Source organism: Macadamia integrifolia, unplaced genomic scaffold (genome assembly GCF_013358625.1).
Source record: "Macadamia integrifolia cultivar HAES 741 unplaced genomic scaffold, SCU_Mint_v3 scaffold2519, whole genome shotgun sequence".
In the NCBI taxonomy this organism is placed as follows: Eukaryota; Viridiplantae; Streptophyta; class Magnoliopsida; order Proteales; family Proteaceae; genus Macadamia; species Macadamia integrifolia.
Genome location: NW_024868769.1, coordinates 2,383 through 19,837, shown reverse-complemented (window position 1 = coordinate 19,837; position 17,455 = coordinate 2,383). Strand labels below are relative to the sequence as shown.

Here is a 17,455-nt window from a genome sequence, read left to right as displayed (position 1 = left end):
GCCTATTGTGCACCGACTTGGCCCGACCCTTTAATGATTGTAGAATACCTATTTTACCCCCCAAATTACAGAGTAAAAACTAAAAAGTAAAAGACATGTTTACATTTTAAATAATGGTTATATTTGGTATCATTTATTGATTTATTGTCATTTTTTTGGGCTTGCATGAGTGGGCCGGAATATAGGAGCACATTTTAAAGAGGGCCCGTTTAAAAATCGGTTAAAGCCCGTTTAACATTAAACATGTCCGTAGCCCGGTTAAGGCCCGACTAAAGCCCGATTAAGGTAGCCCGATTATAGCCCGAGACCGACCGACCGAATATAAAGTGTACCATGCCCTTAATAACTAAGCCCGATTAGTTAAATGGGCGGACACGGTGTAGCCTTTGAAAGTCTTCAAGCCTGATTAAGCCCGATCAAAACGGGACCGGCCCGACCGATTGACACCCCTATTAGAGACGATCTGGATTCCAACGTGTGAGATAAGAAGAGCCATAAAAGAAGCTTTCGGCCGAGAAGTGGGAGCGGCCCCGCCTTCAGCGATTGGATGGGAATATATACATGTATTGTTGGGCCCCGAGAACTTATTCCGATCCAATTGTACAGTGGAGAGAGTGTTTCTACACCGTTCGTTTACTACTTCAGTCACAGCGTCACTCACACGTACAATATTTCTGACTAGACTTCCCAGGAGAAACGAACCACTTTCAAGTTTCAATGGAAATGATGGGAATATTCTGTGCCTAATTAGTGGAACATTTTCCCATCAATTATTTAATTTTGATTTGTTCAGTGAAAAGCTGAAAATGGCATTGAGATTTGCAAAGCTTTAAAGGGGAGTAGTGAGAGAGAGCAGAGCAGAGCAGAGGAATAGGGGAAGCCATGGATTTGCTTCCAGCGGAGACTAGGCGTTTAGCACAGAAGCATGGATTTAGGTCTCTGAAGCTGGTGAATGTGTCCATGGACGATGTTCTTGGTGAAGACCCTGTTGGAGTGGATTATGGTAGGCTCGATAATGGTCTATGTTACTACGTCCGATCCAATTCTAAGCCCAGAATGCGGGCTGCTCTCGCCCTTGCTATTAAGGCCGGGTTAGTGCTTTGCTTCTCTTCTCTCCACTCTGGGCGATTGCTTGCTTTCTTCTTGCCTTCTTAAACCATCGGTTGTCTTTGGCTGTTTCTACTTGGTAATTTTAGGACTTTGTTTTTCCTTTATGATTCCTTTCCCTTCGGTTTTTTTATTGCCTTTGAACTTTGGTAATTTGTGAGCACTATCTTTTTTGAATGGAGAAAATAGATTTCGTCTATGAATATCTCCTGTATGTTTTATGGGTTTTCCTCTAGTCATGTTATTCGTGGAGATTGCAGCTAACTTGAAATAAATAAATAAATAAATAAAAATGTCAATATCTCTGGGAACTGCTTTGAGCATTTCCCTGTGTGGCCCATCTCTTGGGTTTTGAGGAACTTGTGCTAAGAATGCAGGGTATGCTGTTTCATGTGATATATAACTTGTTGAACTGGAATTCTTTGTTATTCAATATTACTTAGACATATTCTGTAATTGATTATTTACATAGTGTCATAGTGGACTGGAAGAACCTAGCCTTAAATGGTTTGGCTTCGTTAATCGCAATATTAAGCTAAACAAAAGATTTTGTTGATCGGATTTTCTATGTCTTAATAGATGGTTTAGTTTCTCTGTTATACCTTAGGGATTGGGTATGTGGTGGTACACTGCTACTCTCGGACACAGCAGATCACCTGGTTTCTCATGTGTGAAATGCATTCCAGCGATTTCGGATTTCCCTTAATGGACAGTGAATAATGAAATTTGTTTCAGGTTTTATTTAAAAAATCTGTTGTCGCGTTTATTTGTCTATATTTTCTCAGTACTGGCACCACAACGGTAGATAGCTGCAGTCAGTTGGAAGTTGGTATTGAAATCTCTTTTGTTAAGCAAGAATTTATTTATTTTTTGTTTTACAAACACTTCTTCTATCTGATTGTTTAAGTGGGCCATTTCATTTGGTTCATGGCAGTTCAGTTTTGGAAGAGGAGGATGAGAGGGGAGTTGCTCACATAGTAGAGCATCTTGCTTTCAGTGCCACCAAGAAATACACAAATCATGACATTGTCAAGTTTCTGGAAAGCATTGGGGCAGAATTTGGTGCTTGTCAGAATGCCTTAACATCAGCCGATGAAACCATATATGAGCTTCTCATTCCTGTTGACAAGCCTGAGCTTTTATCTCGGGCTATATCGGTCTTGGCAGAATTTAGCTCTGAGGTAGTAACACTGTGTTTTACTATTTAGTGACCCATTGTTTTTATGATTTTCTACTTTGTGTTTGATCGGACAGCTTTATTCACTTGTAAAATGTAGGTTCGAGTTTCGGCAGATGATTTGGAAAAAGAAAGAGGAGCTGTTTTAGAAGAATACAGAGGAAGCCGCAATGCTAATGGGCGAATGCAGGATGCTCATTGGGTTTTAATGATGGAAGGTTCTAAGGTACTTTGGCCCAATTCTGTGTTATTCCATATGTCATTTTTAAATGGGCTCATTTAAACGTATTTCCACATCTATTGTGAAATAATGTTCAGGTTTCGTCCTGAAATTCCCTTGAGGTCAATATCTCTTTATGTTTTATAATGCTGCTATCTTGTAATATCTATATGGTCCATCCTTGTGTCTTTTGTTGTGCATTTGTCACTTGCTGAGAGTCAGAAGCATATCATCTATCAGCCATACATCTTTGATCACTAATATTGCTATCATAAAAAATAAATAAAAATAAAAAATAAAAAAATAAAAAAATAAAAAAACTGATACTGTTAACTAGGATAAATTCCAGATAGGTATATATTTCTTTCATATGTCCATGTTAGCAAATGAAGAAAAAGGATGTTTCTAATTTTCCTTCTATGAGAATATTGGGTTATATATTATTTCACATTGAGTTCAGTTGGAGTTTTTGCAGTGAGTGACCCCAAATAGTTGGGACGAGACTCTAGAGATGATGATGAGTTCAACTAAATTTTCAGTTTCAAGTCATGTTAAATTATCATTTTCTGGATAATTAAGCTGCATTCAGAAATGCGATACATTAGTATTTGAATGCTGAACAGCATCTTGGGCAATTGTAGATAATATAAAACGGGACATGCTGTCAGTCATGTTGCATCTTTGGTGGGGCCAGGATTTCCCTTTCCGTCTTCCATAAGTACTTTCTACTCTGCATCATGGTTTCTTCTTTAAACTTGCTAACTGATTGCAGTATGCTGAGCGTCTACCAATTGGACTTGAAAAAGTGATTCGGACAGTTTCGCCTGAGACTGTTAAGCAATTTTATCGGAAGTGGTACCATTTGCACCATATGGCTGTGGTAGCTGTTGGAGATTTTTCTGATACTCAGGTTTTATTTATTTATTTATTTTTTTGTATTTAGATTTGGCTCTTAAATTTAAATGGTAACAATTATACCAATTCAGCTTTATAAACAGTTAACCTCTTCCTTCTTGTGTGCAGAGTGTAGTTGAACTGATAAAGACTCATTTTGGACATAAAGTTTCTGCTTCTGACCCTCCAATTATACCTTATTTCCCTGTTCCTTCCAATGATGAGCCGCGGTTTTCATGTTTTGTTGAATCTGAAGCTGCTGGGGTCAGTATTCAGGCAACTCTATATATTTTAATATATATGGCTGTGGACAAGTTACATATGAAAACATCACTTTTGACTTTGCTCTCTTGGATTGGCTCATAACAGTCTGCAGTGATGGTCAGTTGTAAGATGCTAGTGGGAGAGTTGAAGACTGTAAAGGATTATAGGAATTCAGTAGCAGAAGCGATGTTCCATTCTGCTCTAAACCAGAGATTCTTTAAACTATCTCGTAGAAAGGATCCACCATACTTCTCATGCTATTCTGCTGCTGATGTTCTTGTTAGACCTATGAAGGCTTATATAATGACTTCGACTTGCAAAGAGAAAGGGACTGTTGAAGCCCTCGAATCAATACTGATGGAGGTATAATTATGGCACCATATGATGGTTTACTTTCTTCTCCTTTGTTCTCAATGTTGCTTTATGCTCAGGTTGCAAGGGTTCGGCTGCACGGTTTTTCAGATCGTGAAATATCAACTGTCCGAGCTTTAATGATGTCAGAAATTGAATCTGCCTATTTGGAGCGTGATCAAATGCAGTCAACCAGCCTACGAGATGAATATCTGCAGGTACTTCAAGATCATCTATTTCTTCTGTCATTGCATGATTGACAGATTTTATACTTTCATTTCTTGTCATATTGAATCTTATTGCCTTCTCTCTCCCTTCTGCTTCATATCCTGATTTTCCTATTTTACTGTCAGTACCATCTTTTGTGCTTGTTCATTATATTTGAGGTACATTTGTTTGGAAAACATCTGCAAGAAGCATAGGCAACCTACATCGTGATTTTTTTGGGGTGTGCCTTTGGCTTGACCAGAGTTGAAAATTTGACTTTTGTTCCCTTGGTCTTTATTTGATTGGTACATGATGAGTTAATTTTATTACCATAAACAGTTTGGAATGCCAACCCAAGCCAATATATTATGTCCAAAATACAGACATAGAAAGTGCACCACAGAACCAAGGTAACATTTCTAAAGGATGCTTCACCCATAAGGCCATAACTTCTCTGATTCTTTCCCTTTAATTTCTTTCATAGAGATGTGGAAGATGGGCACCAAGTTGGGATTTTATGCTCCCTGTTGCCAGACTAGTGTGTCGGTTCTGTGTTTGGTAGAACTAAGAAGATGCATTCATTTGCCATCTGTGATACATCCATATCCTTGTGATGTTATTAGAGCATTCAAGTCCTTATATAATGATCATCTTATTATTATTATTTTTAATTTGACAGCATTTTCTCCACAATGAGCCTGTTGTTGGAATTGAGTATGAAGCACAGCTACAAAAGACTATCTTACCTCGTAAGTTTTTTACTGTTTTACTTTCTAAATCTACTTTTTGTTATCTTTTCTATGTACTTATCACTTGTTCTGTTCTTTCTCCTCCTGAATAGACATATCAGCGGCGGAGGTATCCAAGTTTGCTGAGAACTTCTGTACATCATGCAGCTGCGTGATTAAGACAGTTGAACCTCGAGCTACTGCAACCATAGCTGATCTTAAAACAGCTGTGATGAAGGTTAATTCTCTTGAGGAAGACAGAAATATTTCCCCATGGGACGATGAAAACATTCCAGACGAAATTGTCTGCTCAAAACCAGATCCAGGGTAAACATTGATTAATTGTAGGATCTTACTGCATCCTAGGTACTCACTTTTCAAAATATTTATACCCTTAACCACATAATGAATTGCAATTAGTTTACTGAGTTGATAAGTGTAATCCTTTGACATCCAAGGTTCAAGAAGTCAGTTTCGACCCTAGTCGAAACCGAATTGTATTGGGTTTTGACCTACTTCTGGTCGAAATTCTGCCGGTGTCGGTTGGTTGATTTGTTCAACCATTTCGGTGGTCAAACAACTATATTTTGAGCTGAAGCTTGGCAGAGACCCTAATTAAGCGTCCCTAAACACAGTTGAACCTTTATATTGTTGAAAAGCACACATAAATTGTTACTTTGGTTTCATACCCAAGGTTGGCAATGTACGCCATACCTTGCCTGTATATTTCTCAAAGATAGCGTATGTTCCTCACATGATTCAGTAGTACTATAACATACCAAATATAAAGAAACTATGTACACATGATTTAGTCCTATTTATGTACCAAATATAAAGAAACCAATATGCAATTGCAAGATGAATGGAGAAAATTATTCACTATTATTAAATGTCACAATGTCACATTAAGAGTACAAGTGTACAGTCACTGACATTGACTTTCACGAATCACAAGTTCACATGAAAGCCCAAAGGTGTTAAAGAGCAGAAGTCCCATGCCCTTCCTCCTAGTAGTCTCCTACTCTATGTCAATACCACATTGAGTTCCTGGCGGGCTCAAAAGATTGCTGTTGCTGACGAAACCATTCCTTCGACTCGATTGCAAAAGATGGTCGTGTCATGGTATGTCAGAAGAAATGCTCAAAGGTCCTCACAAAAGCCTGATAGGTGACTTACTGGCATCATCAACATACACTAGGTACTCTAATCTCCTATATAGATCACTAGTTGAGGATGATGATGCGAATGTGCCTCCATTGTATACACTACTTGGTGTACTGGATTGATAGGGCTGTTGTTGGGGCCTGGGAAGGAGAAAATGCTATCAACGAAAGATGCCACACCTTGTGACTGATCGTCATGAGTAGTGCGAAATGCAGACAATGTAGAGCCATGCTGATCAAACCCACCATACCCACCATACTTGACACTAGATGTGCCTGTGGGAAATGATGGTGCATGCCACTGTCCTGGTTGCTCAAACCCACGTCTTCCCTCTAGACTGAGGCCTCCTAGTGTGTCAAACAGGGAAGAAACACCCATCTCCAAGTTAACGCTATCATGCTCCTCATTTGGTTTGAACCTGCGGCGGGGGCTTTTAGTATAGCCTGCACATATGGGGGCATGCACACCATGGTAGGCATCTTGTGTAGCATTATCAAACTGAGTCTCTCCTGTGAATCAGATAGGCTTAGGCTCTGACTCTGGCTCTGCCTGGTCAAATTCCTCTTGAAGGCTTGCTATCACAATCACCATCATCTCCACTATTAGAGGGCAATATGTATGAATACGGCCATCAGATTGTAACTAGTCAATATCCTCATCATCCCTGCCAGGTTGGGACTCAAAAGCTTAGGGGATCAGCCCCATCTCGAGAATACATGAACTTGTGAACATCAGCCCCATCTAACTAGCAAGCTTAGGGTTGGGCCTACCACCGGTTCGCTGTGATCCCTCACCCGCTCGTACATAGGATCCTCCACATTTGACTGCAACTGGAAGATGTTGAGTTCGATTGGATCTTTGTCATTATCCATCCCATACTATGTGCTTTATACTCAATCTCATGTTGTTATGGTTTTAAGTATCGGTGCGTATCGTGCCGTATCGGCCGATACGTATCCGTATCGGTAGGCATCGGCACGATACATACCGATACGATGCATAAAAAATTTAAAACCCTTATGTATCGATACGTATCCTACGATACGCACCGATACACCACTGATACGCACCGATACGTACCGATACTCTATGAAAAATTCAAAATTGAAGTGAAATGTATGTATCGGTACGTATCGGTGCGTATCGGTATGTATCGACCGATACACACCGATACGTACCGATACGATCATAAAATGGCCAAAATGGGTAATTTTTTAGAAAAACACAATTTTTTGAGGTGTTTTTGTTCCAAAATTGCTGCCAACCATTTTTTTCTCTAACTAAAGTGGAAATCAAGGTTGGGAACAAGGATTTTACATTTATAGGACAATTACAAACCTTGGATTCTTAGTGTGATACTCTCAATTTACTGTTTATGCATAATACATGTTATATATAATTTTTTTTTAACTATTTTTTTACGCAAAAGTGTATAAAAAAGTGTTTCCTATCCATTTATGTGCGTATCTTTAGCGTATCTTAGCGTATCTCCGATACGATACGATACCCTCCGATACGTATCTTAATTTTGACCAACCGATACGACGATCGATACCGATACTTTAATCCTTGCATGTTGTAGTGCACATACACCAGCTGCTTAAAACGTTTGTGATCCAATTGATTCAGCTTCTTTAAGTGGATGAGTAAACATACTCCAATTGCGCTCACATCTAGAGGCAGAACATGTCTGGGAGAGCACTTTAGTTGTAATTTTCCTCACGTTAGGTGTTTCTCTTCCAAGGATTAAAGTATCGGTATCGGTCGTATTGGTCAGCCAAAATTAAGATACGTATCAGAGGGTATCGTATCGTATCGGAGATACGCTAAAGATACACACATAAATGGATAGGAAACACTTTTTTATACACATTTGCATAAAAAAATAGTTAAAAAAAAGTTATATATAATATGTATTATGCATAAACAGTAAATTGAGAGTATCGCACTAAGAATCCAAGGTTTGTAATTGTCCCATAAATGTAAAATCCTTGTTCCCAACCTTGATTTCCACTTTAGTTAGAGAGAAAAATGGTTGGCAGCAACTTTGGAACAAAAACACCTCAAAAAATTATGTTTTCTAAAAAATTACCCATTTTGGCCATTTTATGACCGTATCAGTACGTATCGGTGTGTATCAGTCGATACATACCGATACGCACCGATACTTATCGATACGTACCGATACATACCGATACGTACCGATACATACCGAAACATACATTTCACTTCAATTTTGAATTTTTCATAGAGTATCGGTACGTATCGGTGAGTATCGGTGCTTATCGGTGGTGTATCGATGAGTATCGGTGCGTATCGGTGCGTATCGTAGGATACGTATCGATACATAAGGGTTTTAAAATTTTCATGATACGTATCGATATGTATCGTACCAATGCCTATCGATACGGATACGTATCGGCCGATACGACACGATACGCACCGATACTTAAAACCATGATTGATACAGATTCGATAGTGATACCTTGAACCATAATGATAGAGATTTTGACAAATCTTAAATCTTTGATCTTGATACGTTGCCAATACTATATCGGTTGAATGGTATGAATTACGGGTAAAACAGTTAAAAAAATATATTTTTTTCTAAAGCAAGGTATTTTTATTCAATGCAGGTAATCCAACATCGAACCATTCTTATACCATATCGATTTTGGGGATGACTGATACAGTGATACCCATTCCAATACTTCGCACTAAAACCATAATAGAGTAAGAATAACAGGAACGAAAATACTAAAAAAAAAATTAGAGAAGTGATTTTATTTTTTTTAGTAAAAGAAGTCTTTGAACCAGACACAACGTTGAAAAGTGTAGTAGTGTATTGGACTATCACCAAGAAATAACAATTGATGGAAAGGACTTTGATGCTGATTCCCATGACAGCAAGTGTGTTCTCAGTGATTTATCGTTGAGCAAAAGACAACCACTCTCTCTCTCAACAACTCTCTCTCTCGGCAACTCTCTCTCTCTCTCTCTCTCTCTCTCTCTCTCTCTCTCTCTCTCAACAACCCACATTTCTCTCTCACACAATAAAAACAAAGACTTTTGAATTTCCATAAACAAAAATGGTTTTTTTTTTACAACAAAAGTGTTCTCAGTTCCTAGTTCCTGCCATCCGGTGAAAACGCTTTTGGAGTAAGTGATTTTTCAATGGTTGTCGCTAGCAAGAACCATCAGCACCTCTATGAAGCATTATCTAGCTGGTATTCATCAAGAATAAGAAATTAGTGGGACAAACAACTATGGGGAAAAAAATATAATTTCAAAAAGGCAATGTGGACTCTGTGCTCAAATATAGAGGGAGTGAAATGATTGCTCTATCCCTCATGAAAGCTAGGTAGAAATCGTGCTCCTATTGATGCATCCACATGCACTTCCATCCCGTAGGGGCCATGTAACCTTTCAGGAACCCTTTCCCCATATGCGTGTGTGTGTTTATGAAAAGCATATTTTGGCCTAAGTCAACATTCTCATGTGTCTCTCTCTCCTCCACTCCTATAAAATTACAGCTTTACCTTTTACTGGGGCAAGAGAGAGATAGACGTAGGGAGCGCTGGCGTAGACTACAGATAGAGAATACTTTTCATATATATATATATATATATGAGAGCAAGAGAATGCTACCCTCTTGGCACATGTATACACTAGCACAAGAGCCAATGGGAGGACATATGAAAGCATCTTAGGCACAAGGGCAGCACAATCTTTCCACATATGCTATATCTAAGTATAAACATACGCAGCCTTTTTTTTCGCTAAAAGGTCATGTATATTAAAGATGAAAATAACTGTACAAGGAACCGAACTCAAGGAGAATACACAGAGACAAAAACAGAAATCTAGAAACCTCCCCCACCTATGGCATTGCCATCAGCAGGAGAAGGGACTAGGACCTAAAAAAAAAACCAACCGCTAATAGAATTTGAAACACGATCTACCCATTGCACCATTAGACAAAAACTGAAGCACTTCCATTGGCCACACCAAATTTGTTGTAGACACTTCGTTCTTAGCTGCCATATTTGTCAGAAAATTCACTATGGGATTTGCCTCCCGATAGCAATGAGTGATTTTCCAGCAAATAGCCCTAAGATAAGAGAGAAGAAAATACCACTTCTGCCATACAAACCACGGGACCAAACCCCTTTGCACCATAAGAACCACCGAGACGGAATCACATTCAATCCATAGCGAATCACACTGCATCTCCCTCGCTCTTTCAATTCTTTCTATCAATGCATAAAACTCAACTTGAAAACTAGAAGCATTCCCAAAAAGCAACTGAAGAGCGAGACAACCTGAGCATTGATGTCCCTTATCCGACCACCTGCCCCAGCTTTCCCTGGATTTCCCAGCAATGAACCATCACAATTTAACTTCCACCAACCTACCATTGGCAGCAGCCATAGAGCTTCCCACACCCACTTCACTCTTCGTCTTGGCATCACTGTGTTCAGCCTACTGCACCTCTGATGATCCAATCATGATTTAATTCTATCATCTTTCCTAGGACCACGCCTTTTAATCATATCAATAGTGGTCAGAAAGACCTAACTATATGAGCGATCTACTCCTCTAAATCTCCTTGAAGTCCCCTCCATCCATATAAACTATGGAACGAGGATCAACCCCACCATCCATATCTGAAATAGACCAATGGCGCTGGATTTTTGGGACCACCAGTTAATGTGCTCCAAGAAATATGCCCACTGTTTTTGCCAGCGAATTCCAAAAACCTCTGTGAATGCACTCCATATAAAAACAGCGCCATCACACTCCAAAAACAGATGAGGAATAGAATCCTCAGCCTTCTTGCATAACTCGCACCTAGAAGGCAGGCATACCCCTTTTCTTTTCAACTTTTCATCACAAGGAAGCTTACCATGCATTAGCTTCCATCCAAACACTGACTGACGAGGCAACACATCTGACCCCCACACCACCTTTGCCCAACTCACCTTCGGTCTTCCACTTCTCAATGCCTCCTAGGCAGACCTTGTATTGAAGGAGCCTAATGTAGATAGAGACCAGCAACATCTATATTTCTGATCCAGCGGCAAAGGGATACTACTGATTTCCCTGAATATTTGATTCAAGAAATCAGAAGAAACCCAAGGAAAACACCACTGATCACCCAAAACAAAATCCACAACCCTGCATGTGCTCTGATAGAAACAAGACAGGGGAAGATGAGAGAGCTCCACAATAGAATGGGGACCCAACCATCTATCTTGCCAAAGCAAAATATCCTCACCATTCCCCACCATCCAACGCTCAGATGCAGGGACAAAATTCCACATCTTTGCTATGCCTTTTAACACCGAAGACGATTTGTACCCCCTCCTGAGATTTTCCCCTTCACCCACAAACCTCGCCCGCAAGAACTTACTAAAAACTATCTCTTCATGCTTCATCTGCCACACGAGTTTACTAAGACCCGCACAGTTCACCTCCCTCAATCTTCTGATTCCTAATCCTCCTTTTGCCTTAGGCCTACAAACATCCTCCCATTTCACCGTTATTTTCTTAACCATGTTAATCTCCCCTGAGCACAGAAAATTCCTTATCCAACGTTCCGTGGTTTTAATCATAGATTCAGGCCACCAATAAACTAAAAGTTATGAATTGGCATATCAGAGATCATAGACCAAATCAACTCCACGCGACCAACCATAGACAGCAGTTTACCCCTCCACACCTGCAAGCGAGCCTTAATCTCGTCCATCAAAAGGAGCAACCTTTCCTTCTTGACTGGCCCGTAAATATACACAACTTGATAGTATTCTTTCTTCCTATATATAAATATATCTCTATCTATCATTTGACTTAAGATGAGAAAGAAAAGTATAAGGAAACGAATGCAAATAGTAGTCTTGAATGACATTGAATCACGATGGTATGACTCTATGTGAGGTTGTTTAATGATTTCATACTTACGTAGCTATGGACAATCTGGTAATTCTATGCAAATTTTAAATGCCTTTTACAGAAAACCACCGTAGGCTGACGACATCATTTTCGTACTATAAATGTCCCATTACTCTTCAATCACTGAAGGCAACCACAAACATGGCTTTCTCCAACCCAACTATACTGGAATCCCTCTCCTTCAATCTCCCATCCTTCCTGTTCTTCACTTTGCTTCTTGCTCCTTCCTACTCCTATGCCTTGAATTCCATCCGCACTGGCCCCGTAGACCAAGCTGATGCCCTCCTCAAATGGAAAGCTACTCTCAACAACCAAACCCAATCTGTTCTCCATTCATGGACACTACTTCATCCTAACGCAACTAATTCCTCTCTGCGATCTGACCCATGGTGCGGTTGGATTGGAATTGCTTGCAATCAAAGGGGAATCATCACTGAAATTAACTTACCAAGCATGGGCTTACAAGGTATGGTTGAGAACTTCCCCTTTCCCTCATTTTCTGCTCTTACAAGTCTGAATCTCACTAATAATTCATTTCTTGGCACTGTTCCATGCACCATTGCCAACCTTTCGGTTATCAAATACCTTGATCTGTCCATGAATCAGTTCTCTGGCTTAGTTCCATCTGAAATCTGCTTACTTACCAGTCTTAAAATCTTGTATCTTGATCAGAATAATTTCAGTGGATCCATACCTTACAGAATGGGAAGATTGAAAGACCTTACTATTCTGACCATGTACTCCAACAACCTCTCTGGTTTCATACCTGAATCTCTAGGTAATTTGAGCTATCTGCATGAGCTCTCTTTGTACCAAAACAATCTCATTGGTTCAATCCCTACATCAATAGGCAAGTTGAGAGAACTGTACATTCTATACCTCTACCGAAATCAACTTTCAGGTCCCATTCCCCAGGAATTAGGAAATTTGACACAGCTCAGGTCGTTAAGCCTGGAAAATAATAATCTGATTGGTTCCATCCCTCAAGAAATAGGAAATTTGAAGTCACTTACTGACCTATACTTGCCTAAGAACAATTTCAATGGTTCAATCCCTGCCTCTTTAGGTAATTTGAGAAACCTAACCACTTTATCCCTCTATCAGAATCAACTCTCTGGTAGGATTCCTTTAGAAATAGGTAATTTGACAAGTCTGACTGACCTAGATCTGCCCCTCAATAATCTAACCGGATGCATCCCTACCACTTTGGGAAACCTAAAGAAGCTCACCAATTTGAACCTACTGAAAAATCAACTTTCTGGATCAATCCCTGAAGAAATAGGAAATCTTACCAATTTGGCTAACCTGCAATTGGGAGATAACCATTTCTCAGGTAGTCTCCCACAAGGCCTATGCATGAGTGGATCACTTGAAAACTTCACTGCATTCAACAACCATATCATAGGTCTTATTCCAAAGGGCTTCAAAAATTGCACAGGCTTGTTTAGAGTTCGACTTGACAATAACCAAATTGGTGCAAACTTATCAGAAGACTTTGGGGTTTATGAAAATTTGAATTACATTGATTTGAGCAATAATCAAATGCATGGTGAACTTTCATCAACCTGGGGCCAATGCCAAAACCTTCAAGCTCTAAAGATGGCTGGGAATAATATTACTGGGAAGATACCTCGGGAGCTTGGGTTGTTAAGTCAACTGCATACTCTTGACCTTTCTTCAAATTACCTGGTGGGAGAAATTCCTAAGGAATTCGGTGAGTTGACATCTTTACTAAATCTGAGTCTGAGTGGCAACCAACTTTCTGGCAGTTTACCATTAGAAGTTGGAAGGCTATATAGCCTGACAAATCTTGACTTGTCAACAAACGGTTTGAGCGGACAAATACCAAAAGAAATAGGGAACTGCTCCAACTTATTATATCTGGATTTAAGCAACAACAGTTTGAATGGAAGCATTCCCCCTCAAATCGGCAATCTGGTTTACCTTCAAATTCTATTGGATCTTAGTCAAAACAAGCTCAGTGGAAACTTGGAAAAGTTAAATCTCTCCCACAATCAACTCTCAGGTTCCATTTTTTCTGCATTCAATGGAATGTCTAGCTTGACATCCATTGATATATCTTACAATGAGTTTGTGGGTCCACTTCCGAACAACAAAGCCTTCCAAAATGCTACAATAGAAGCTTTAAGAAACAACACAGCACTGTGTGGCAATGCAAGTGGTATGCAACCATGCAAATCCCCCTTGTCGAAAGGAGAAAATGGGAAATCAGACCACAAAATCCTGATTGCTGTCTTGGTTCCATTATTAGGTGTGCTATTTCTTCTGTTTGCTTTTGTCATAGCTAATGCTGTCCACCGAAGGGTACGAATCGTTGAGACAAAGCAAAGAACAACAGCCCATGCTACGGATTTATTTTCAATATGGAATTATGATGGAAGAATAGTATATCAAGAAATTATTGAAGCAACTGAGGATTTTGATGCCAAATATTGCATTGGGACGGGAGGATATGGAAGTGTATACATAGCAATGCTATCAACAGATCAAGTAGTAGCTGTCAAAAAGATTCACCAATCCTTACAAGATGAGTGTGAGAATGCTACCATACAAACATTTAGAAATGAGATTTGTGCCTTGACAAAACTGCAACACCGAAACATTGTAAAACTATATGGTTTTTGTTCATTTGCACAGCACTCTCTTTTAGTTTATGAGTATTTTGAGAGAGGAAGTTTGGCTATGGTCCTCAACAATGGTGAGCTTGCTTTAGAAATGGATTGGATAAGAAGGGTCAATGTTATTAAAGGTGTGGCAAGTGCTTTGTCTTACATGCACCATGATTGTTCACCACCAATCATTCACCGTGACATATCGAGCAATAACATTTTGTTGGATGAAGATTATGAGGCATGTGTGTCCGACTTTGGCACTGCTAGACTTCTAAAGCCTGATTCATCCAATTGGACTTCTCAAGTGGGGACGGGTGGATATGTTGCTCCAGGTAATAGGATTCACCATTGTTGAGGCAGTGCTTGCATGAAATATTTTATTTCAATATCTTAGAACTAATTCTTCATTTTTTTCTATTCAATATTATTACTTGGTGGGACTTTATAATTGATCAGATTTCATCCAACAAGACATTTTTATCATTAGTTTGGAATAATATTTTCATTATCATAATCTTCAAAATTGAGTAAGTCCCAATAACATAAATTTTGAATTTAATTGATACTTTCCTTAATTAATGAGTTAGTTACTATTAGATTTTAAGTTTTAGAAATCTAATTAAAGGATTTTTTATTATTATTATTATTATTATTATTTTTTTTGCCTTCTAGAGCTTTCCTACACAATGAAGGTTACCCGAAAATGTGACGTTTATAGCTTTGGGGTATTAAGACTAGAAGTGCTGATAGGAAGGCATCCAAGTGAACTCATCTCTGTGCTACTATCATCATCGTACTCAGTATTGCCATCACCAAAGCAAATGATGCTATTGAGAAATGCGTTGGACAAACGGCTCTCCCCTCCCATGATGGACACACTTGAAGAACTCTTGTCTATGATGAAGCTGGCAATCTCATGTTTAGACACTAATCCACAATCTCGGCCAGACATGCACTACGTGTCTAAGAAAATAGAAACTACCATCTTGAAGCCATCTTTTTCCTTGCAATATGATTCGTGCTGATGATATTTCAAAAAAGAAATCAGGTTCCATGGTAAGTAAAGAATTTATGCTTGTTTGATGATTTTCTTGATTTCCTCTAGTTAGCTTAATGATTTAAGTTAATCTGCCTTGTACTGTGGGTATTGGGTGCGCCTTACCATTTCTTCGGGACTGTCTGCTCATGCACGATGGAATTGTCCGATTGTAGCCTGTTAAGTTTGTCTCGAATTCTTGACCCGTTTTGAAGATTGACCCGATCCGACATATTTTGGTGGCGACCCGAATGGGAATTTTTTCTGAGATCTGTGATGGAAGCAGAGGGCTTGGGTCGATAGGCCCAAGCCCGGAGCCCATCACTGATCTCGTATGGGGGTGCGGGGGCGTAGCCCCTGCGGTATGGTTCGACCGGATCGACCGCGACCCGATGGGTCGAACCACTATTTGGAGTATATATATAATGTACTGTTGCTTGTTGAGAGTCATTGTATTCTAGGGTTTTCACGAAGCTAGGGTTTCAGGGTGAGTTCTTCCTCGCCGCTGTTAGGGTGTAATCTCTCTTCTGCATAGTGAATCATCTTCTTCTTCGCCCGAGGACGTAGCACACCACCCTGATGTGTGAACCTCGTTAAATCTCTGTGTCGTACCGATCTATTGTTTCCTTTTATTCGTATTTCTTGGTATTTGTTCTAACATAGCCCAATGCACTGCTTCAATGGCTTGATATGAAAGACAACCAACTCTTCAACTTTGGGTGAGACCCCCACCCTTGGCCTTGAACTAAACTGTCTGAACTGGTATCTTATTAGGAGCGCTTGAGGTTATACCCAATAATGCAAGGAAGGGAGATTCAAGGCTTCACGGCAGTAAAGGTGCTTATTGGCACAAATACTATCTACAAAGCCTTTAGCGCTTTGACCCGATTGCTGAATATTCTTTTCTGAAGGGCATTTTCAGACATTCTATCAAGTGTTATGGGCCTCTCATAGGTCGGGAAGCAAACTCTATGGCTGATTTTTTGTCGAAATCAGCTACTTGTTTTGAAGTGTCAATTCCGGTTTCTACTTGGCCAGCTCTGGTGCAGATGGAATTAGATATGGATGCATCTGGCCGTCCAAGGTCCAGATTTACCTAGGATATTTTCAAGTATTTTTGCTTGGTGGAGTTGGGTAGCTATCTAATTCTACTGATGGCAATGCCGTAGGTGGAATTAGTTCATCTCCTTCTCTCCCTATTGTGAGGGTAGGGTTCTTTGCTCTCCCTCAATTGATGTATTATATTTGTTCTATTGTCTTTTTCCATTTTTCATATACATGAATTTTTAGCCAAAAAAAAGGGTTAGAGGCGTTGTCAAGTCCCGAGAAGGTTGAAGACTTCATAGCTCATTTCAAGAGGGCTAGGCACAAGTGCCTGTTGGTCTTGCCATCCTTTCCTATGTTAGGCTCTCTTTTATTTTTTTTATTATTTTTTTATTTTTAAATAAATGATGAGAAATTGAGGTTCCTAAAATGATTAATTAGGGCCTAAAAAATGAATTATTGTAATCCAATTAATCCAAAAAATTAGGTCATTATTAATTAATTTTTTTGGCTAAAAGTTAGCAAAGGTATATCATTAAAATTGGGGAAAAGAGATATAATACAGAAAAAAACCATTAGATTGTTCCTCCACCATCGGCATGACCATCAGCAAAGGGAGCAATCCAATCAAAGGAAAATTACATAAATCGAAATCTAGGCCTTTATTGGAAATCCCAG

General features: G+C 39.4%; 2 protein-coding genes across 2 annotated transcripts; both read left to right on the top strand.

The window, feature by feature from the left end:
* Nucleotides 1–688: 688 nt before the first annotated feature.
* On the top strand, nt 689–7,047 carry LOC122066667 (zinc protease PQQL-like). The gene is made up of 9 exons (XM_042630516.1): nt 689–1,091; nt 2,042–2,288; nt 2,385–2,510; nt 3,277–3,414; nt 3,528–3,662; nt 3,768–4,025; nt 4,094–4,231; nt 4,900–4,969; nt 5,062–7,047. The coding sequence occupies exons 1-9, from the start codon at nt 883–885 to the stop codon at nt 5,277–5,279; spliced, it is 1,539 nt and encodes a 512-aa protein (XP_042486450.1). The 5' UTR covers nt 689–882; the 3' UTR covers nt 5,280–7,047.
* A 5,158-nt stretch (nt 7,048–12,205) lies between these two features.
* On the top strand, nt 12,206–16,817 carry LOC122066670 (MDIS1-interacting receptor like kinase 2-like; the record flags this gene model as incomplete). The annotated part of the gene is made up of 3 exons (XM_042630518.1): nt 12,206–15,029; nt 16,508–16,570; nt 16,688–16,817. Coding segments are annotated over exons 1-3 (3,017 nt in total), but the record flags the coding sequence as incomplete, so codon positions are not given.
* Nucleotides 16,818–17,455: the final 638 nt, after the last annotated feature.

Bases quoted from the DNA above. Each gene is read 5' to 3' on its own strand.
- LOC122066667 (XM_042630516.1), top strand. From the start codon at position 883: ATGGATTTGCTTCCAGCGGAGACTAGGCGTTTAGCACAGAAGCATGGA. The intron at 2,289-2,384 runs GTAGTAACACTG...TGTAAAATGTAG, and splicing joins TGGCAGAATTTAGCTCTGAG to GTTCGAGTTTCGGCAGATGA. The intron at 4,970-5,061 runs GTAAGTTTTTTA...CCTCCTGAATAG, and splicing joins ACAAAAGACTATCTTACCTC to ACATATCAGCGGCGGAGGTA.